The 22,537-nt window shown below is 56.1% G+C and overlaps 1 protein-coding gene across 1 annotated transcript; it reads right to left on the bottom strand.

Annotated features, from left to right (window-relative positions):
• Nucleotides 1-1,016: 1,016 nt before the first annotated feature.
• MYOZ2 (myozenin 2) lies at nt 1,017-20,874 on the bottom strand. The gene is made up of 6 exons (XM_028521912.2): nt 20,620-20,874; nt 20,026-20,113; nt 9,801-9,970; nt 7,412-7,541; nt 6,067-6,250; nt 1,017-1,429 (listed from the first exon to the last, which is right to left on the bottom strand). Exons 2-6 carry the CDS (start codon nt 20,099-20,101, stop codon nt 1,186-1,188), a joined length of 804 nt encoding a protein of 267 aa, XP_028377713.1. The 5' UTR covers nt 20,102-20,113; nt 20,620-20,874; the 3' UTR covers nt 1,017-1,185.
• Between the last annotated feature and the right edge of the window lie 1,663 nt (nt 20,875-22,537).

Below are 22,537 nucleotides of genomic sequence, written 5' to 3'. Positions count from 1 at the left end.
AGAACCGGCAGCACCGCCCCATGGCACCTCCTGCCTCCACCGTCCACGCTCCGTCCCGCCCCCCGAACGCCGGTCTTTCTGCGGATGGGACACCCCTTCTCTGCTGAAACATCTGTCCCAGAACCCCGAAGTCAGAAGGGGAGACCTGACACTTACTGGGTGACCTGTTCCGTGTCACGTACTTCCTCAGTCACCTTTGTCTTTCCCGCCAGCACACGGACACCTGTCACGGGAGGTGTGTGAGACATCCCTCCCAGACGCCGTCCCTCCGTGGCTCCATTTGTGTGGCAGCACGTGCTCCCCGGCACGTCAGGGTTCGAGCAGACCTTAACGACCCAGCAAGGACGGCTGCCAGTTCACGTTTCCCTCCCCCTCTCTCATACACGTATGTTTGTGTATGTGCGTTCGTGTGTATCTTGTCTTTGCTCTTCTGGAAGTGTATGCAGAAAGTCGACCCTCAACAGCACACAGCGCTGGGGCGGGAGGAACTTGAACCTCCGTGACCTTGGCCTTTACAAGGAGGAGGCGGGGTGTCCGTTGAGTCATGGTCTCAGCCTCCCTGACCGAATGCTGAGTGAGGAGAGCCACGCAGCCGAGCCCTGGAGAGCGTCCGGGATGACTGCCCCGTGACTCACAGCGCGTGGAGGAGGGCGGAGCCCTCTGGAGCCTGTAAGGATGCCTAGTGAGAATTCCTGACCCAGCGTGCGGCTGCGTCCCGGCCGCCAGGAAGGGCCCGGCCCAACCAACCCTTCTCCACCGACAGACAGTGGCCGTGCGTCCTCGCCCGTAACTTTCATTCCTCAAGTAAAACGTGGGGTGCGTCTACGTCTCTCGGCTGTGTTTGGATCCCAGACTCCCTTTGAGAAGCTTATCTGGGACTGGGTGGGTGCAAGGGGAGGGGCCGGAACCCTCTGTCGCCCGCTCTCCTGGGCGTATCCCAGGTGAGAAGGCCGCGGCGCCAGGCCCGGTGACGGCCGAAGGGGCCGCCCCAAACGAGGGAGATCAACGCTCGCACAACAGAGTCACGGGCTGTTTATTAGTATTCGATCTGCGGTGGAAACAAAATGCTCCCAAAGGAAAACGGCTACACTCCTATCACATTGTCGCTGCTGATGAAGAGTGTGGGAAGCGGCACAAGGAAAGGGCACCGGCGGCACGCCGGGGGCGCAGGGGACGTCCCCCTGCTCACAGGTCGTCCGACTCCGGCACGGCGGCGGCGGCGGCGTCCTCCGCAGGCTCGGTGGTGATCACTATGGGGATGTTCTCTGACGCCCACCCCTTCGGAGTCCTGTTAAAGGACCGTCTGCCCAAAAGAGGGTTTCCAAAGGCCATGAACCTGGAATCTGTTAGAAGTAGCAGCTCGAAATCTGGAACCTTGAATTTAACCATTTTGGATGCTTTCTCAAAACCTCCAAACGGGGTGGCAACTCTGTGGGGAGTGGAAAGAAAAAGAATACGTTGATTTTCAGGTTTGTTTACTGGAAAACAGAAAACGGCCTAATGCATCCTCACTTGGTGGGCACTTAGGTGCTATGCTCCGTGGGACCTTCCGCTTTTGACCCCGAGACCAGCCTCTCCTCCATTCAAGGGCCGTGGCTTCACGACAGAAACTGGCAACTAACTGGTGTCAAGTCCCTTTGGGTGCACTCTTGGTCTGGAACGAAACCAGTCTGTCCCCTGTCCCTGGTGACCATCACAAACGTGTCCTGCCTTTGGGGCTTTGCTCGGGGAAGCTGCCCCTTCCCCGCCCGCCCTCCGCCCGCAGCCCCTAAGTTCCTGCCTCCCGCCCCTCTCCCAGCCCCCGCCCCTCCCTGCGCCAGATTCCTGCGGCCGCACCACTGTCCCCTGCCTCCCTCGGGACTCAGAGGGGGGCTTAGACCGTCATTCATCTGAGCAGTTAACCGCGCGCTGGGTTATCTATCACTCGGGTGCTCCGAGATCGTTGGGCTTCGGCGGGTGGGCGAAGAGAGGGAGGAGAGCGGACAGCCAGCCAAGGACTGGGTGCCAGGCACCACACGGTACTGGGACAGGAGGCACCCTGGGCCCAGGTGATGGTGCAGAGGCTGGCGGAGCCCAGGGCGTGTCGGGAAAGTCTGTGTCCCTGACCCGTTCCCGAGAGACACCCGAGCTGGTGTGTGGGGCCCGCAGGTTGAGTCCCAAGGCCCTACAGGGGCATCTCCCTAGATCCTCACGACCTCGAGAGTTGGTTCCTCTAACACCCCTACGTGACAGATGAAACCGAGGCGCCGAGCTGTTAAACGTCTTGCTGGAAATCACCCACCCGCTCAGCTGTAGAGCCAGGACTTGAACCCAGGCCCGCAAGCGCCCTGCAGGCCTGCTGTCCCGGGACGCCTGTGCCACAGCCTCGGGACACCCTTCCCCACGAGCGGTGGGCCTCCGAGGGCACTTCCTAATGCAGCGTGCTTAGGCCCGTCAGCTCCCAGGCCGAGTCTGAATGATGCCACACCACGCTGCTGTCACGTTCCCGAAGCCACTGCCTGATTCGCTGTCCCGCTCCTGCTCCTGTGATGTAATGAGTGTAAGAGTCTTTACGGCCTCAACCCGATTGCACAGACAAGTAGAACCCGGACTGACGCTCTACGTGTGGGCTGGCTCTGGTCCGTTCATTTCATGTCCGCGAGTTCCAGAAGTGAGTTTTACCCATCCGTGTCGTTTTGTTTTCCTGCCCTGAATCAAAGAAGAAATGTTCCTTAGCCACCGAAGTCCAGTGTTTGGGTTTGGAGTGAGGGCAGGGCTTTTTCCCTTTTTGTCCAGTTCTGTGGCGCTTCCCCTCCCCGGTGGTGGGTCGTTTTCTTCTCTGCAAATGAAAACATTCCCTTCCGGCCCGGCCGCGGCCTCCCGCCCGCCCGCCGCCCCCTCCGACCCGGCGAGAGCTCGCTCTCTGCTCTCTGAAAGGCCGGTGTTCTTTTCTTTGGCTCCGCGGGCGCTGTATCCTGTTTGTTTGGCTTTTTATTGCTGTCGGCACACAGGGCGAAGAAAGTCCGTTACCAGAGATGTTATTGAACGTTCAGAGTGAGCCTGCTTGTAGGGTGTTGACGGGCTCTGGAAACAGTGTCGAGTTTTGTTCAAAGATACCGAAGCAAAAACTTCCACGGAAAGACTTAGAACGGTCTACCAAAGGATAACGGAGTGTCCTTGTAACTCCCACAGAAATTCTTCAAACGTAGATCGGACTGAGCGTGATTTCACACTCGGTCGTCTGCGGAGTGGGCTAGAAGCCTATTTCACTGGGGTTCACCGTTAACAGATGCATCTTTTGTTTATGTAGATTGATCAGAAATGGGTTTGCCTCTGTACTAGTTAATGCTGCCGGACTTATGATACCCCCCCACCCAATAGTTACTGATTACTCTGTAAGGCACGGAATGCTGTAAATGATCATAGAAAATTAAAATAAGGTATTCAACTAAATACCTAAGGTATGCATATGTGTACAGGTGCTCAGTCACAAAATCATAGAATGCACTTGACCGGTGAGGAAATCGACACCGGGAGGGTTAAGTGGCAGCGTCACGCAGCTTTTTGAAACCGGAAACCGGGCCCCGGTTCACGGTTGCTCCCACGTTACCTGGGCTTCATGCGCTATTGTTTAAATATAGTATGATGTCTACACAGGGCATTCCAGATGGGCACAAGGCTACATAGTTGTATCAGCTCCGGGCTATTTTAAAAGCGTGATTAGACTTGGCAGTCATTTCTCCTCTGCTCGTCATCCCTGCCGAGGGCCGCCCCGCACCTCGCAGGCCTCGCCGGCAATATCTGATAACTATGTGTAGTCATGTGTGGCCACCAATAGTGATGTTTTACTCTTCGCAAAGGACTTTGGGAATATTTGGAAACTATTTATTTCTCTCTTTCTGTTGCTTTCATTTGTTTTTGCAAAAATGAAAAAAAACAAACCATGTACTAGAATAAAGTCCTAATATAATGATGTTGAATTATTGAAGAAAGACAAGGAAAAATTGTACTCCTTCTTACACTTTATTTTTAAAATGAATAATAGTTGGATAAAGAACTAAATTTCTGGTCAGATTACTTTCTCATAACCCTGAGTAGTTTGATAAAATAAAATCCTATTGAATAACCTATAGCAAGAAAGATATTAACCTACTTTGTCCCTGGGAATGATTTTAAACTTTTTAAATTATTGGAATGTGTTCTGAACTAATCCAAAGAATGACTTTTTATCACATCTAATTTATAAAGACCCAGATAACCATTGAAATTATGTTTCCTTTGTGAGTTTTTAAAATAAAAGCTTATTGAAGTGTAAGATGCATTTTAAAAAGTCTACGAATCATAAGGTAAACGTTGATGAACATTATTTATGCTCTAATTATTTGTTGCTGGTATGGGAACACACCATTGATTTTCGTTTTGACCTTGTACTCGATGACCTTGGGGCACCCACCACCCCCTGAACTTGTTGAGGACGTCACGTTGTTGGTGAACAAGGGCGGTGTGTTTTGCCTTCTCTGCACACACATACCTGTGTTCACTAAACAGCTTATTTGTCTGGAAACATGCGGCTGTGTTTTCCTTTCACCTTCCCCGCACACAATGTTTTCGCCGGTGGGAGACTCACAGGCCGGCGGTCATTTGTGTCCGGACTCCGAGAGCTGCCCCACGCGCTTCGGTGGTCAGTGGGTGGAGAGCCCTGCGCCTTGGCGTGGCTGACCCAGTCATGTGGCGCTCCTTGAATCCGAGGTTGGTGTCCTTTGTCAGTTTTGAAAAACTCTTGGCCATGCATTCCTGAGATATTGCTCCTGCCTTACTCGCGCTTAGGCCCTCCCGAGACGCGAACTGCCCCCACGCACTGGTGCTGTCATTGCTGGTCCTAGTGTGTCTTCCGTCCCCCCCACCCGTGAACCATTTATTCCCCCGTGGGGCAGTTGGAACAGCGTCTGCTCTTCATCTGTGTCACCTGCCATGAACTCCACTCACTTAGTTTTCAAAAGCGTCCCTACTATGGACTGTAACACAAGCACAGAAAACCTCCTGAGCATGTGTCATCGCTTATCCCGAAGCCAACAGTCCGAGCCCCCCTCCCCGCCCCGTGTGCTGGACCCCCGACCCCCGCCGCCCGGAGGCCCCCTGGCCCATCACCACCGGGTCCCACCAGGGCAGTGGTCCACATGTTGGTTCCTGAGGATATCCACTTACAAAATGTTTTTAAAAATCTTCTACCTATGTCAACGACCCAAGGGTGCATCGCTAAACACAACGGTTAGGTTTTGCCTGTCTTTCAAGACGATGTCTTTCAAACTTCTCACCCCTTCCTGCCTTCCTCGCGTTTGCTCACTGAAGACGCTGGACCTCTGGGCCCCGGGGTTGCCCCACAACTGACTGGTGCGGATTACATTCCCTTGGCGCATTTCAGCATTTCTCTGGTCTTGCGTTGCCGGTCAATGTTACAAGGACCCAGGGACTTCACACTTCAACGTCCTCATTTCAGCTGCTGTGTTTCTGCTGTGTGTAGAATCCCACTGGACTCTTTTGGAAACCCACCCCCAGTCTGCTGGAACTCTTCGTCCTGTCCCGTCTTCTCTCGAGCAGCCTTCTCACCGCCGATTTAAAGTCCGCACTTCCTATCCCAGTCGCTGGGTCCCCGCGTGCTGATTTCTTCTGCTTGTTACTGTTCTCTTCATCTCTAGTGGCTCGGCTCTGCCTCCTGGTGTGCCCGGTAATTGTGAATAAACGATCGACACGGTCGCGACGGCTCCGGTCTCTGAGCGTGCCATCTCTCCGGCAGAGAGGGTTTACTCCGGTGCTGCGGCTTCAAGGAGGGACCTGGGCCTGGCCTACAGCCGTGCTGACCGGCACAGGCATCCATTTTCACGACCCCTGACCTGTCACCTGTTTGCCTTGAATCCCGTGATAGAGCTGTAGAGCCCCCACCTAGCAGCTGGGGCTGATTGGACCCCACCCCCGCCCCAGCACACCCTTGGCTTTGGGGTTTCCTGTCGGGGGTTCCGCTCTCCGTACACCATGAGTTGAAAGCCGGGGCAGCCCCGGCAGCCCTGCCGCCCGGGATGCCCAAGTCACCTGTTGAAGCTCCGGTAATCGGGCAGCTCCGCCTTGCCTTCAGGCTTGAACAGTTTCGGGTACAAGGCCTCCAACAGCTCCGGGTCGCCGCCGATGGCCTGCTCCCAGGGCGACTGGTAGTACTTGGGGACGGCCGTGGTGTTGAACCTCTCCGGAGGGATTTCCTTCAGCGGCCCGGAATACCCTTCGGAAAAACACGGCAAGAATGAGTAAACACGGAGCAACCAAGCGTCACGGACCTCCGCCTGGCACTGCACCATGTTTAATTTTCACACAAAATAAAGTTACAAAGAATACATCCTTTTTCTGACTTCTCAGGAACGAGAAGTCTGAAAGTGTGAGACATGTTTAAGCCCCTTTAAGGGAATTTTCAGAAGAAACCTCTTATCTTAGTATGTATTTGCTCAGTGCAACCATTCATGTAATGTTAAATAGTCGGGCCCCTTACACTAATCGGCACAAGCATTCAGATGTCACAAGTAATGAACTAACTTGAACATCCACACTGAGGGTCTCCCGTGGGCTGGGCTCTCGGGGAACAGCAATGGAGACAAAGCCTCCCTCGTCTTGGAGCCGATTGTCAGCGGTGACATTCGGGCGTGTCCGGGAGCTGGCAAAGTGCGTGTCTCCACTTCCTGGGTCAGGCCCTGGCCTTCTCAGCGCCCGATGGCTGCGTCCCCTCTTTACTTAGTTCCCATTTCCCCCGGTCCCTTCTCTGCCCGGGAACCTCCACTCTGGGCAGCTCTTCGGGGCGGTGATTCCACTCCTCCCGAGTGCTGCCAGCGCACACCTTGGTCCCCCGTGCAAGGCCTGCCTCTGGGACACTGGTGTCACTCAGAGCTTTGTCAGACTGCAGCAATTCTGCCCAGAAAATTCCACTCCTGCTCCCGACTCCCATGGCGACCGGCCCATCGGTAGCTCCAGGTTCCGATTCCGGTCCCCGGGCCCTCGGACTCCAGCACCTGTGGTGACCCCATTGTCACTGTGACAGGGGATCGCCCACAAACGCAACGGGCCATCCGGAAGGACAGAGGGCCGCTGTGCGTGTTTGGCATGGCTGTTTGCGGTCTAAACATTAACATCGACTTCGTGTTTACCCACAAACACGGGGTGGGCAAAAATAGGTCTGCGGTTGTGCATAAGGAAATTGCAGTCATTAGTAAAGAACAATACAGAAATAAACCCTGTTTTCGTGTGCTCACCAGCATAAGCCTCCCCTTGCTCGCCCGCCTGGACACAGTGAGACAAACTGTGTCCCTTTGGTGCCAATGACGGAAGCACCCAGTGGCTTGAGTCCGACACCTAAAAACGACCGTACTGCTCTGTTTGTCAGGCGACGCATTACCTGGCGCGATGCTTTCTGGATTCGGGGGGCTCCTCGGGTCCGGGCTGTTGGGGGGCGTGAACGGCGCTGGCTGCGGGCCGCCATCCAGGGGGCCGCCGTCCACCTTCCCGTTCTGCACGGCCAGGCTGTACTGTGTTGGGTCAGAAGGGACTCTGCTGAGAACTCGGGGTGTCGGCCATGCCACCGGGGGACACGCGCGTGCCCCCACCCCCACGGTCAGGGTCTAATGAGCACGAGGTCACTTCCTCGTGTCCTGGGGCCTGGGCCATTTACGTGGCTGCTGGCTGAGCTGTTGAGTGAGACATCTCACTGAAAACCAACCTAAGACCCGATCTGTGCAGACAGCCCTCTGACCGTGTGCCGGGCGCCGTGGTGTCCCGGCTCTGTGCCGACCGTGTAATTCCCTGTTCACAACGTCCCTGCCAGGTGCACCTGTTCAGCTCGGAGGTCTTCACTGGCCTGACACAGAGCACGCCAGGCGGACTGCGGCTGAGCCACGGTCACATGGCTATTTTATTTACCGTTGGGATTTAATTAGATTCCCTAATAAGTCTTGTTTCAAAATTTAATCTGATGGAACATCAGTCATGTGTAATAAAAAATGTCCTTTAAACGGTACAAACTTCCTTATAAGGAAGGATTTGGGATTTCAAGAAAACAAAATGCTTGAAAGATTATTTGTCTTTCAGTTGTAGGTGAACTTGTTTATTATTATAACTTAGGATTTATTCTATGGCAATAATAAAGCAGTTTAAAAACAGCCCATTTGCATTTTAACAGAGAAAACAGACACTGTAATAGGTTATGTCCTCACAAGTATGACTACACTAAAGCACTGTTTTATTTATATATGGGAAATACATGTCTTTTTTTAAAAAAAGGCCAACCAACAATGTATAAAAAGTATATAAAGTCAAATTAGTTTTTAAATTTACTAAAGAGCATAGCAAATACAGACCAATTTTGACAATTTTCTGTGAGATAGGCAGAAAATATTTTAACACTTTTTATTTCTATATTTATATGGTGATATAGTGAACTGCAACTTTATATTTTAATATGTAGCTTTATAGAAATGTAAGAATAAAAGGCTGTTTTTGTCCTAAAACCCAAATGCTTGCCATAATTGAAGGCCTCAGATTCAGGGCCGCACCTGAGGAGTTCTGTAATTTGTGCCAAACATAGAGTAAAAGGTATTCCTAGGACACGCTGAGCACATATTCAGAATCCCAGCATATTGGTTTGGTCTTATTTCAGAATGACTTTTTATAGTACGCGTTCCCTCTTCCCAGGATTATGTCGGATTTCCAGGGGTTTCAGAAGGCCCCTCGTTCCGAAACACGCAGGTAATCCTCACTGTGCAATGGGGACGTTTCCCTGAATACCCTCCTGCAGTGGTTTACGGGAGAGAATCCCGACTGTTCTGAACCCCACTTCTGCTCTGTCTCCCCCAAGTAGAAGATTGCCCCCCCTCCTGTCTCCTGTTCTGCCTCTTCCCGAGCGCAGTGGGCTCACTCACGAGCCAGAGCGTCAAGGCTGCCCGCGCGGGGAGCCCGGGCCTCGCCTCCCCTCGGGAACGCTCGCTTCCTGTTCCCACTATTTCTGTCCCAGACGGCTGGGGCGGCTGGAACTGGCCGGCTTCTGAGCAGCAGCTCAGCCCACGGCTGCACCTACATGTTTGCTTGTCCGTTTGTTTGTTTTTAAAAAAAGACTTAATATTTGAGCAAGTGGCATGGGTCCCCTCACAGGAAGAGAGTTTGTTTGTTTGTTAATTGTGTTTCATATACGAGACATTCTGCCCAAAAAGTGTTGTCCTCCGGGGTCAGTTCTGTGGTTAACAGGCAGCAGACCTCCCCCCACAGCGCGGATAGGAGCTCCGGAGGCTCAGGGGGGCCCGCGGTGCCCAGGCCCCTTCAGAGCCCGGGGTTCTCGGACAGTGGCGCACCCCCGCGCGCCTGCGCAGTGCCCTGTGCTCTGGCGGGGTTTCCCTCCCAAACGGCCCACCGGCGGTGGTAAGACCGCAGCCCTTTCGGGACCCCGCCCTCCACTCCCTCCCCTGCTCCTAGCAGAGCGGAGGGGGCACTTCGAGTGCCGAGTGGGCCCGCCGGAGTGTCCCCATTGAACTAAAAAGGGACTCAGTCGTGCAGAATATTTCTCCCGTTTACCCCTGAGATGAGTCTCTCTCTCTCTCTCTCTCTCTCTCTCTCTCTCTCTCTCTCTCTCTCTCTCTCTCTCTCTCTCTCTCTCTCTCTCTCACACACACACACACACACACACACCCCGAAAAACCTCCAACAGGCCCGACGGAAAGAACGCAGGCAGCGCGCCGGTTCGGGACCCCGCCAGCGCGTGCGCGTTCGGCAGGGCCGCGCGCGACCCGGGTACCCACGTCGATCTGCGCTCTGGACTGGTACTGGACGTTCTCGAAGGTGTACTTGTCGGAGCGCCGCTGCCGCATCTTGAACAGCCGGGCCCCGCGGTTGCCGAGATGGGACAGCTCCTCCAGCATGATGTCCCTGGGGACGCTGACCTTCTTGCCCAGGTCCATGCCGTCCACGTCTGGAAAGCGACACGCACGCGCATGAGAATGCGAGGGAGCGTTTCCTCCGCTTCCCCGCGTCCCCCACCCGCCGCCGGCTCCGCGCGGGGTGTGGCCTGAGACGCCGCTCCGCGCTCAGACTGCCCTGGGCCGAATCCTGGCTCCCTGCGCCCCAGCCACGGGGTCCTGGACATCCTGCCTGCTTCCTCTAATCCTCAGCGTGCTCATCTCTGAAATGGGGCTCCCAGGGGGCAGACCTGCCCTGCAGGGTTGAAGTGAGGGTTAGACACAATGCCGCATAGGAAGCACTTCGCTGGGCACCGCGCGCACACAGTGAGTGACAGTCAGCTGCCGTCACCGGAGGTCGAGTTCAGTCTTTCCGGGGCAGTGAGCTTTCAGACGGCCCTGCGCAGAGTTCTCTTAATGAGCTCGGGCGGCACCCCACACTTTTACGCATCAGTCGGAGCTGTCCCGTTCCTGGGAGGCCCGCCTTTCCCTGCCTCTGCCACCCTCTTTCCCTGCCTCGGCCCAAACTCTAGGCATGCTGCCGGCGGCACCCAGGAGCCCCGCTGGCCCAGGGCGGGTGAGGGGTGTTGGAGAAACCGATCCTGCCGAATCCAGCGTGAGGGCCGCTTCCGGGGCTCCCTTCCCCCCTAAGCCTCTGTTCACAGCTGCTCCCCGGCTGTGCCCCCGCTGTGCCCCCACAGTGCGGAAGAACCCCGGCTCACTTTTTTCCCGTACCCTGCGGTTTGGACTTTTTTCTGTTTCCGTCTCTGTGTCTCCCTGCATTAAATGTAGCGGGATCACTCTAGAAGTCAGAAAGATTCCGGGAACATCTCCAAACCCTCCGAACCTAAACGACCCCACTGCTAAATAATGGGTCAATGAGGGAGCCTTCAGGGAACCAAAAAGTTCCGAGAGCTGAGTGAAAAGGCAAATAGAGCTAACCAAAACGCTCAGGACGCTGCTCCCCCAGCGTGGGAGGAGCATTTATGGTGCTGAACGAACGCCTTACAGAAGGGGAGGAGTCTCTAGCCAGTGACCTGAGGTCTCCCTGAACACTGGACAAGGAAGCGCAGGCCCACCCAGAGCAAGTGGCAGTAAGGAGTGGGGGAGCGGGGAGCGGGAGTGAAAGACGGAAAAGCAATCGAGAAAACCCGTTAAACGCGGAGCCGGTTTTTGAAGAGATCAATAAAACAGATGATTTTCTAGTTACACTAACAGAGAAAAACTATAGAAGACACAAATTAGCCATATGCGGAACCAAACAGGCTCTCAGTAGAGGCGGTGCAGAGAGCAAATGGGCGATAAGGCACCGCCGCAAACCACTCTACACGTAAATCCACGTACATTTGAAACCTCGGAAAAACTGACCGATCCCTTGCAAAGCACAGAGAACCGCACTTGGCCCATCTGAAGTAGTTGATCCAATCACTTCTGTGTCCACGGGGCCAGTGGGTTTACACCTTTAAAATGTCTCAGGAAAGGAATCTTCAGAGCTGCACGGGTTCACTGGAGAACTCTGCCACTCGAGGAAGAGCTCGCACCCATGCTACTCGGTCTCTGCCGGAGGGCGGGAGAAGAGGGAAGAGGTCCCGGTCCCTCATGAAGCTAGTGCAACCCTGACCCCGAACCCAAGCAAGGACACTTTCGGACGAAAAGCCACCGAAGGACACCCCCCGGGACTAGAGAAGTGGAGTATCAGCAAATAGGGCTCAAAAGTGATCCCACGCCAGGAGCAAGGGGGCCCTCGTAGGGGCATGGGGCTGGCATGATGTTATGAAACGAACCGGTCAGCCCACCAGCCGTTTCCCGGGCTAAAGGGGACAGGCCACGTGCTCCTGCCTCGGGATCTGGGGCTGGGCGTGGCGCTGTTCCAGGCCACACCAAGGGCAGCATCCACCGGAGAATAAACGGACCGGTGGGACTTTATCAGCATCAGCCGCTTGTATCCTGAGAAAGGATCTGCTCAGAGGATGAAAGACGAGCTACGAAGCAGGAAAGAACGTTCACAAAGCACGCGCTGGACAAGAGGCTGGGGTGCACGAGGAACTCCCCAGACTCGCCGGGGGGGAGGGGAAGCAGACCGTCCCACAGAGCACGGACAGGGGGCGGGAAGAGCCTTCCCACCGGCGAAGTCACGCGAGGACCGGGAAGCGCATGAGGAGACAGTCAAGGCCGTTACTCAAATCAGAATTTAAACGGCAGCGAGCTACCACCCCGCTCGTGGGTGGCAGGGTGGCTCGGGGAGACGCGGCGGCGGGCCTGGCACCTGGGGAGCGTGCGGACAAACTGGGGTGCTGCTGCAGCAGAAAAGTGGGGCGGCCGCTCTGGAAAAGAACTGAGGAGGCTGGGTGCAAAGCTGGACGTGGAGCCACCAGCGTCACCGGGCGTCCGTCCACCCCCGTGAAGTCAAACGTGCGTTCACACAAAAGCTGTCCACGAACATTCTCAGCAGCTTTAGCCTTAGTAACAATAAAAACCAGAAGAATAAAATATCTGCTTGGTGGGAACTACAGAGGGTCCTAAAGTGTCACATGTCTTCCGAGTCCGCACGCAGTGGCCCCTCCACGGCAGCTGGAACCTGGCCCCGGTGAGAGTCAATCTGCACCCCAGAAATGAGCAGACCCGGCGAGCCGAGGCACGCCACACCCCCAAGAGCCAGTAGCTGAAGGTTTACTAGCGTCCTGCTAGACACGGGCACACGCTAAGTCGGCACATTCTGCACAGACAAACAACAAAAGACATAAAGTACATTCTGCAAGGTCCTCTTCCCCCTCCCTTGCAACGGTTGAATCTGGGATGTCACCGGAGCGGGAGTCGGGCCACCTGCGAGGGCAGACTCCAGTGGACGGGCACCCTTATCCCTGAAACTGTCTGAGTGAAGGAGGCTGCCAGCTGGGCCCGGGGAGTCCAAGGTCAGCTGTTCTGGGCCCCTCCCGGCAGCCCCGGGGCAGGGTCTTAGCCGTGCGCCTGCGCGGGATGCCTGATAAATGATACAACTCACTCGGGACACGCGCCCGTGACCTCATGCGCTCGAAGGCCGCCTCGGTGGCATGAGCTCATCTATTGAAAATGATATGGCTGGGCGTCCTTTCCTGCTGAGGTCATGGGTCCCGATCCAGACCTTCCCGTGGATTCTTGCGTTGTTTCACAGAACTTCGCCTGTGGTATGTTGCCACTCGTTCAAGGAAATCAGTGATTAACCTTGAGTAAATATGTAATTGTCAAAGGACATCAACATAAAACTTGAGGGTCTCGACCCTAATCAAGTTAATTCATTCCCACCAAAAAACACACAGCTTTTAATCTACTAGAAACATTGAATAATTCTTACCAATATTCTTCTTCCATACACTGTACTGCACAGTACAACCGTACACTGTTTTTGTAGTTGAACTGAGATTTAAAACCTCACACTAAGAAGCTCACATAGTTCAGTCTCTGGGGACACGTGCCTTCCACTTATCACACCACGGAGCCAGGCTGCTGTGAGGACCAGACGCCAATGGAAGAGCCTGTTCTCCCGGGAGAAGGGCAGCCACAGCTGGCAGACACCGGGGCCAGCTGCCTCTCCGGCCCCCACCTCAGTGGGTCTGTCTCCGTAGGAGCGCCCACGGCTTAGATCCCTCCACGGACACTGTCTGGGTTTTCACGATACTTTCGGAGACGGACAGCCTGAAACTGAGTGGGCAGAGATGTCTGTGTGCCCAGGCAGTTCCGTATTTTCGATCGGAAGTTTGGGTCCTGCCAAAGGCACAGGTTTGGGTAGATCGGCGGACTCACGTCACACTGTGTGAAGACGCCCACCTACAAGTATCTGCGGGAAGACGAGACAGCTTTTCCAGCGGTTTCCCACGATGCCCTGGCAGCTGCAGTTCCAGCGGAACCAGGCAGACCCCTGGGGGGAGCCCCTGAAACCGACTGGCTGCGGGGGCCCGGTGGGCTCCCTCAGCAGCCTGCCTGAGGCCTTGGGGTTTTCCCGGGGCCCACGGAGGATGCCCACGGAGGACAGTGCACGGACAGTCGGCCCCTGGGGGCTGAATGCTAACCCGTGAAACGTGCGTTGTTGCAAAATACAACGTAAACGATGACAGTAGTACAGGCTGTGACTGGGAATAGTGTCTGAGAAGACTGGAGTCAGTTGAAAATATATTAGTGACTTCCTCTACATTAAAAAGTTGATACTGGTCATTAATAATTATTATATTTAAATAATCAAACTACCAGAGTTTATGACTGTGTGGATCTGCAGACACTTAAGACATGAGGTCCCCGTGCGCTGAGTTACGCGAACCGGGTCGTCCAGCCCTGTCACGCGGTGCACACCCAGAGCACGTGGGAGTGAAGAGGACCTCTCCGGGAGGGTGCAGCACATGGCCGCCCGATCACCGCGACTTCAGCTCTGGCGGAACTAGAACTCGGCCCGGTTCTCCACCTACTTCCCAGAGGCCTCGTGGGAGGCCAGAGGTCTGCAGCGCGCTCGGAACACCTGTGGGCTCAGCAGGGGCTGCTGCACACCGCTGTTCCAGGTAAACCGTCTTTGTTGTAGGGGTACGAGACATGTTAAACAAACGACGACAAAAACCCCTGACAAACGTGCACACTAAAGCATTGGGTTATTTTTCCGCCCCCAGATTTTTCTCTGTGGCACTTAGAGCCCTCCTGGCGCCCCCATTTCGACATCTGTGACTTGATTAATTCAGATGTGCTTATTATACAGGACAAAGAAAGGGTCCTCATGCAACCTTCCACCTGAAATTCAACCTTTTACACCCCGTCCTTCTCAAAGAGCTCACGCAGCTTCCGTCAGTGTCACCGCTGCCCCTTGTGGTTACACTGACATTCGTCGTGGGCCCGGAGCTCGCGAAAGCTGCAGCGCGGAGGCCGAGCGTGAGCTGCGCCTGCGCCCCCAGCCGCCCCCCCCTCCCCAGCTCTCCGACCAGAAGCCCGCCACGTGGCCTGCGCCCCCCACCGCAGCGAGGGCCCCGCCACCTGTGTGCGCCCAGTGAGCCCCGTGCTGCAGCAGCAGAAACAGCCGGCTTGGTCCTCCTCCTCTGCGCGGGGGGAGAAGCCGGTCACTGGTCACCAGTCACGAGGGAAAAAACAAAAACGTACCAAAGAAGAAAAGCAAGCCCTGCAGGGCCGAGGGAGGACACCGAGGGGGGCGGGGCAGCCTCCGAGGCTCTCCTCCTGCACCGCCAGCCTGTCTGTGCCTGCGCCCGGGGCCTCAGGCGGCCGCTTCTCCCAGGCACCGCGTCCCCAGGCCCGGCCCCCTGCTGCGGGACCAGCGCCAGGAGGTCTTGCGCCTCTTGTGTTCCCGCCAGAGTCTTCTCTGTCATCGTCCCGCTGTTCTTCCCCTCTCTCCCTGACCAGTCAAGTCTCCGCGGCGTAGTGGAGGGAGAGGAAGCGGGTTAGCCGGCAGAAAGGTCCGGATTCCAGAGGAGAGCCGCCTGCCCAGCCCCGCAGCGGGCTCGCGCGCAGACGAGGGCGCGCACCGCTGCGGGTCCGCTGGTCCTGCAACACAGCGCCGAGATGGGGTGGACGCAGCCCTGGTACTTCCGTGCAAACCGCAGAGATTTTGTGTCACCACAGTGAGGCAGGACGGTGACCCCATCAGCTCCGCTGCTCCGAACACTGACAATGACCACAACCTAGTAACGAGGGCGACCCCGCCGAAGCGCGCGACCCTAGGGTCACAGACGCCTCTCGGTGGTTACAGGTCGGGGGTGTGGTGTGTGCGCTCCTGGGGCACGAGTTGACTTGAACATAACGGGTCCAGAAGGAGTGACAGTTTGGGGGTAGGAAGTAGAGGCTGGGAGTTTACGTTTTTACTGCTTGTATCTAGTTTTACGTGTTTTCGTCTACACGGGTAGGGCTTCTAGTAACTCCTTGAGGCTATTTCCCCTGCAGATGGGATGAGCACTCTGATGTAAAACTCTTGTTTTTTGATTTTTGTCTTTTTCTACTGACTGATCCCAAAGGCTCACCAGCTGCCGTCTCCCCCTCCCGCCCACCCTGGGCAAGGACGGGACTGAAATTCTGCCTCGTGTTTAGCAGATGACCGGCTCTCTGTCACATTCCACTCTCCTCCAGGCTACATGTTTTGTTTTGTTTTGTTTTTCTCCTGAAATTGGGTGTAAACAATAAATTACTTATAATACTACAAAAACATCCTGAAACGGAGAGACTCCCCGCCAAGATGGAGGCATAGGTGGATACACTGTGCCTCCTCGCACAACCAAAGGAAGGACAACAACAAATTTAAAAACAAAAAACAATCAGAACTGCCAGAAAATTGAACTGTATTAAAATCCGACAACCAAGGAGTTAAAGAAACATTCTCCCAGACTAGTAGGAGGGGCGGAGATGGGAAGCTGGGTGGAGAGGACTCAGGGCAAAGCAGCAGCTGGAGGACCGGGTGGTCCCACATTTGCGTGCAGATAAACCAAGAGGAACAACTGGGGAGCATGACAGACCACACAACTCATGGTTCAGTGCGGGTAAATAAAGCCTCAAACCTCTGAGTGAAAACACCTGTGGGGGCTGTGGCGGCGGGAGAAACTCCCAGCCTCACAGGAGAGTTCGTTGGAGAGACCCACAGGGTCCTGGAAGGTACACAAATCTGCCCACTTGGAAATCGGCACCAGAAGGGCCCAATTTTCTTGTGGGGAGTGGGGGAAGTAACTGAAAGCTGGCAGAGAGCCAAGCAAGAAACAGTGTTCCCTCTGGGACCCCTCCCCCACAGACAACACCATAACACAGTCAGGTGGGTTGCCCCGCCCTGGTGAGCACCTAAGGCTCCGCCCTTACACGTAACAGGTGCGCCAGGAAACAAGAAAAATGGCCCAAATGAAAGAACAGACCAAGGCTCCAGAAAAAACACAACTAAGTGACAAAGAGATAGCCAACCTATCAGATGCACAGTTCAAAACACTAGTAATCAGGATGCTCACAGAAATGGCGGACTATGGTTGCAAAATAGAGAAAAAAGTGAAGGCTATGAAAAGTGAAACCAAGGAAAATGTACAGGGAACCAACAGTGATAGGAAGGAAACCGGGACTCAAATTAAAAGTTTGGAGCAGAAGGAAGAAATAAACAGTTAACAGAACAGAATGAAGAAACAAGAATTCAAAAAATGAGGAGAGGCTTAGGAACCTCCAGGACAACTTTAAACATTCCAATACCCGAATCATAGGGGTGCCAGAAGGAGAAGAGGAAGAAAAAGAAATTGAAAACTTGTTTGAACAAATAATGAAGGAGAACTTCCCCAATCTGGCAAAGGAAAGAGACTTCCAGGAAGTCCAGGAAGCTCAGAGAGTCCCAAAGAAGTTGGACCCAAGGAGGAACACACCAAGGCACATCATAATTACATTAGCCAAGGTAAAAATGAAGGAGAAAATTCTAGAAGCAGCAAGAGATAAGGAGACAGTAACCTATAAAGGAGTTCCCATCAGACTGTCAGCTGATTTCCCAAAAGAGTCCTTGCAGGCAAGAAGGGGCTGGAAAGAAGTATTCCAAGTCATGAAAGGCAAGGACCTACATCCAAGATGACTCTATTCAGCAAAGCTGTCATTTAGAATGGAAGGGCAGATAAAGTGCTTCCCAGATAAGGTCAAGTTAAAGGAGTTCATCACCACCAAGCTCTTATTTTATGAAATGTTAAAGGGACTTACCTAAGAAAAAGATAAAAAACTTGTACAGTAAAATGACAGCAAACTCACAATAATTAACAACCATGCCTATAACAAAAACAAAAACAAACTAAGCAGACAACTGGAACAGGAACAGAATCAGAGAAATGGAGATCACATGGAGGGTGATCAGCGGGGAGGGGGAGGTGGGTAGAATGGGGGGAAATTGTACAGGCAACAGGTAGCATGAATGGTAGGTAGGAAATAGACAGGGGGAGGGTAAGAATAGTATGGGAAATGTGGAAGCTGAAGAACTTACATATACGACCCATGGACATGAACTAACAGGGGGAGGGGGCAGGGGGGTGTGCAGGGTGGAGGGGAATAAAGGGGGAAATGGGACAACTGTAATAGCATAATCAATAAAATATATTTTAAAAATTCCCGATGCACAAGGGAAGAAGGACCTTGAAAACCCTCCTCTCTGTTCACTTTCACGCAGGCCCGGCTAAGCTGGAACACCGCCCCCTGTCTGCAGTGGCCCGGGGGGCCGCCCAGTGGGTGCGTGGAGGGCCGGGGGGCTGTGCCAGGACGGTGTCTCTGCCCCCGGGTCTCGTTTCCACGCCCTTGGAAACGCGGTGCAGCCCCCAGCTCCAGGTCCCCACGCGCTGGGCCGGGAGCAGACGGAGCAGGCCCCAGGAGGGGCCGGGGGGCGTGGGGGAGGGGCTGAGTTACCCGACGCTCTAGGACGCCCTGCAGCTAGGTGACGGGAGGTGAGCTGGCCAGCGTCTGCGATGGCCCCGTGTTATCTGGGCCCTCGCGCTGCAGACAGAGGCAGGGCACATGACTCCACTCGCAGGCCCGGCCTCTCCCCAGGAAGAGGGGGTGGGGAGGGGGGGCGGGGGCTTCCGGGGACTTGGCGAGGCTGGACCTGCTGGGGCCGAGGCTCTAGGGTTGAGGGGCCCTCCCCCTTCGACATAAGATCGCAGTTTTTACTCCATACACACAAGAGCTACGCTGCATGGGAAAGGCAAAGGCGTTCTCACCCTTACAGCTCTGTGTCTGAAGTCCCAACACGGGATTTGCACGGGGCATTCACTGGATGGGTCCACGGATTCATGATCTCGATGCCGTGAGAACATGACAACTGGTCCCAGGTCTGGTTTGAAGGCAAAGAATTCAGCCTCAAACCCGAGCGATCACCTGAGTTTTGCCATGTGGACCGAGAAAACTGCAGGAATAACCTCCAGTACACTGCCCCGAGCTGCGAATACCGAGACACACGTGCCCATTTTAAAGAAGCGCGCGTTCTGAGGCTCTGGATTCTGGGAAATCGGTTCTGAGCTCCCGATGGGAACGATTCGCACGTGGGGCCGAGCTGGCCGGACCCCGTAAAACACGGGAGCGGGAGCGGGGTGGGGCCCGACGTGCGGAGTCCGTCTCCGGGAAGAGGAAAACCGTCGCCGCAAGCCCCTCCGGTAACGGCGGCACCGGGGACCGTCCGCTCCGCCTCTTCTAGGGGCGGGGCTGGCGGCTCCGCGCTGCCGGTCCCCGCCGCTGCTGCTCCCGCTCTCACGCTTCTGGGTCTCAGCACCGCTCGCGGGGAAGGTTACCTTCCTTGTCCACGGAGCGGGGACGGGGCACCGCGGGAGCTGCACGGGTATCTCCGGGATGGCCCAAACCCGCCCTTGACAGGACATTCTCCTCACCCTCATGGAACAGCGGCGCCGCCCGTGGCCCGTGAACACCGCTGGGTTTCCTTTACAACAGTCAGAATGCACCTATCTGGGGCATTGCTTTCTGAGTGTTTTTGCTGGAACTGAAATCGGCTGCCCCTTTGCATCCGATTTATGCTGGGAATCTTTCGAATCATAGGCTTCGGGACTACAAGAACTTTATGGTGTCCTAGGAGTCACAACTAAAAGCGGATTCCCGCACAAAATATCCTCGTCAATAAGTTACTGCATGTGATGACTGGTTTCAGGGTGAAAGGCGTTGGCAATGAATATGAATTCCAACTTAACGTGTTTTGTAAAACAAACAACAAAAAAAGGGATGATGGACCTATTTTGAGTGGTGTAGGTGCTGGGAGGGGGCACAGACCCAGACTTGCGGGTAGGGTGGACACGGAGGAGAGGGGTGGGGTCCGCCCGGAGCGGAGGGAGCTGTGCGCTCGGGGGGCGGGGGCGAGCCGGCCCGGCCCCGGGCACATCAGCTGTCGGGCGGCTCCGTCCCTGCAGGCAGTTGTCCCTCTGAAAATAGCTTCCAGATGAGAGAGCAGGACTACAAAAGGATTAGCTGCCGCGGCCTCTCCACCCCCCGGAGCTCGGGCCGCAGGGACAGCAGAGGGAGCGAGCGTTTAGAGGACGTCAGCCGTGCAGGCCGGCGTCGGGGAGGGCGCGCGGTAGGGCGTGCGCGCCGCGCGGGGTGTTACCGGTACCGTGTCCGCGCGCCTCCCTGGCGATGGCGGACGCTTGCTGCTTCCTCTGCCTCACCATGGCACTGTGGGACAGCATGGCTCTCGGCCCCTGTGGGGGGACACCAGGTTGAGGCAGTGCGAGGACCCCGGCCTTTGAAGGAGAGCATCTTTGTTCTGTACAGAGAACCAGCCATTGCTTTCCACCGAAGGAAGGACTTCCGAGTGTGCTCTGGTCTGAGACAGAGCCTGCGACCCACGGACGGGCAGCGTCCCCGTGACCAGGGCTCAGGCGTGCCTGCGTCCCAGCACACTGGCCACTGGGCCCAAAGGGCTGGCCACCCCACCCCCACCCTCTTCTCCAGCGTATTCCCCCTGCCGCTGAGTCCCCACGGGCCCCCAGGGTCACCAGCATCCCAGCACATCAGCACGCCCGCCCCAGCAAACCAGGAGGATGGGGAAATGACACCAGCCCACCCCAGAACGCTTGGGTGCTGACACTTTAAAATCGGCCTCAACAGCTGTCCTTTGAAGCAAAGAATGCCCGTTTATGAGTCACGGCTCGGAACGCCCGTGGACCACTGAGCGGTAACACATCTGAGGGAACAGGACACCCACCTTGCTCCGAGCCCACGCTTCCCGGCAGGACGAGCCCCGGCGTGGGGAGGAGAGACAGGCGGCCGCGGAGAACCAACCGGTGGCTGGGGCCGAGGGGCTTTATCCCTGCGCCCTGGACGGCATGGTCCCTCGCTCTGCTCCAGCCGGGGACTGCGCCTTTCCCGGGAGACTGGCATCCGGCTGACATCAACCAGCTATATATAGCACCCAGCGCTCCAGCGACTCATATCTTCCTGGCGGGACAGAGGAGCAGAGGGAGATTAGGTCCTCTCCATTGTGTCGCCACTGGGCGAGGTGGCCGCAGGGGCACCCGGCAGCAGGCTTTTGCGGGGCACCGTCTCCGCTGGGCGGGATGGTGGCCGAGAGGGACTTGAAGAACTTTTCAAGATGCAGCTCTGACGCTAGATGTTAACTGAGACGGCGTGGCAGGTGACTAACAATGCAAACGGACCCATGGACCATTGCATTTGTGGGGTCTCAGGAAGAAAGCAGGCGATGCAGGGGGGACCGGCACAGCCAACAGCCACCCCTTGGCCGGGCGGAGAAAATGGGTGACGTTTGTCCAGCAAAGAGGGGAGCATTGTGAGGTGGACGCTAGGTGCTGAGCCACGGGGCTGTCGAGTAAAACCTCAGACGCCGGCCGGGGCCACGCTGTTTGAAGAGAGCCGGGCACACGCAGTGGCCGTCTCCTCCGGCTGGGCAGCCGAGGGTCCCTGCCCGGGAGCAGGGCGGCCGTGCCGTCTCCTCGCTGGTCGGGGACGCGGAGGCACTGCTCCCGTCTCTGGGTGTCTCCCCACCCTCGTGGCTCCGTCACGCCTGCACCACCCATGGGTCTCAGGGGTCCTCCTCATGCGACCTGTCTGAACACCACAGGGCCCCCCTCTCCAGCCCCTCACTCCGAGTCATGTTTCTTCCTATTCTCATGCTTCCTGTCGGCTTTGGCAAAACGGTTTCTCCTTGGAACCGAGTGAATACCTTCCACACAAACGTGGGCCTAGAGGTGACTGCAGGAGGTTAGCGTAACCCTCCCCCTGGCCACCTGGGACGCTCGGCCCTCCGACCCGACACCGAAGGCCATCACCCACCTCGGTCTCAGAGCAAACAATTCTCTCCCGAGTGGCCACATAATGGATTTAAGTCAAATGGGGATGAGAGAAAATGCCCCCAAACACAGTGGAGGCCAGTTTCCTGCCCCAGCTTAGTCTGGGGACACCACGTGGTGTTGGTGTGACGGGCACACCAGCAGGGGCTAGGTCACCTGCTGGCATTTGCTCCACGGTCCCTGCAACGACGCAGACCCCTCGGCTGCAGCCCTGGTCAGCGTTTGGTGTCTCAGCCGGCAGGAGGCAGAACGCCATGAGCCAGGCTCGCCACCGCTGCGCCGGAGCACGGCCGGCCGCTGCCCGAGCCCCTCCCCCTCCCTCCCCTCTGGCCAGACCCTCGTCAGAGCGCCACGTGGGGCTCAAGACGGGTCGGCGACTCGGCCGGTGCTGTGTGGCCATGGGCCTGGCTGAAATGCAGAGGTCAGCTTGCCGACAAAGTGGGTGGATGACCACTGGGAATCAAGGCTCAGTTTTTGCCACAAGGACACAGATCATTTCACCTATTGTCTGTCTCTCCAGCCAGCCACCCACCCGCCTGCTGCGGTATCTGTTTTCCTGCCAAACCGTGACCTCCGTAAGGGCCTGGGCCTTGTCCACACCTGCAGCAGCAAGGACCGTGTCCAGCCCGTGCGGGCGCTCGGTTCTCACCTGACCGCAGGAGTGGGGTGGAGATCGACTGGCGGGACGCACCGGCGGTGTGGCCTGGGCTGGCGTCCTCTCTCCGTTGTGGCGAACCCCGGGGCGGAAATGGGGTTGTGACGCTGTGAACGGTCCCTGGACATGAGACGACAGTGCCGCTCGGGACAGAATTGTTT

This window comes from Phyllostomus discolor, chromosome 8 (genome assembly GCF_004126475.2).
Source record: "Phyllostomus discolor isolate MPI-MPIP mPhyDis1 chromosome 8, mPhyDis1.pri.v3, whole genome shotgun sequence".
In the NCBI taxonomy this organism is placed as follows: domain Eukaryota; kingdom Metazoa; phylum Chordata; class Mammalia; order Chiroptera; family Phyllostomidae; genus Phyllostomus; species Phyllostomus discolor.
The sequence above is the reverse complement of the archived record's forward strand: the minus strand, read 5'-3'. Positions and strand labels throughout refer to the sequence as shown.

Excerpts from the sequence above, each read along its gene's own strand:
- MYOZ2 (XM_028521912.2), bottom strand. The coding sequence starts at position 20,101 with ATGCTGTCCCACAGTGCCATGGTGAGGCAGAGGAAGCAGCAAGCGTCC. Across the intron at positions 9,971-20,025 it reads CAGGGAGGCGCGCGGACACG|ACGTGGACGGCATGGACCTG; the intron begins GTACCGGTAACA and ends GTCGCTTTCCAG. Across the intron at positions 6,251-7,411 it reads TCCAGAAAGCATCGCGCCAG|GGTATTCCGGGCCGCTGAAG; the intron begins GTAATGCGTCGC and ends GTTTTTCCGAAG.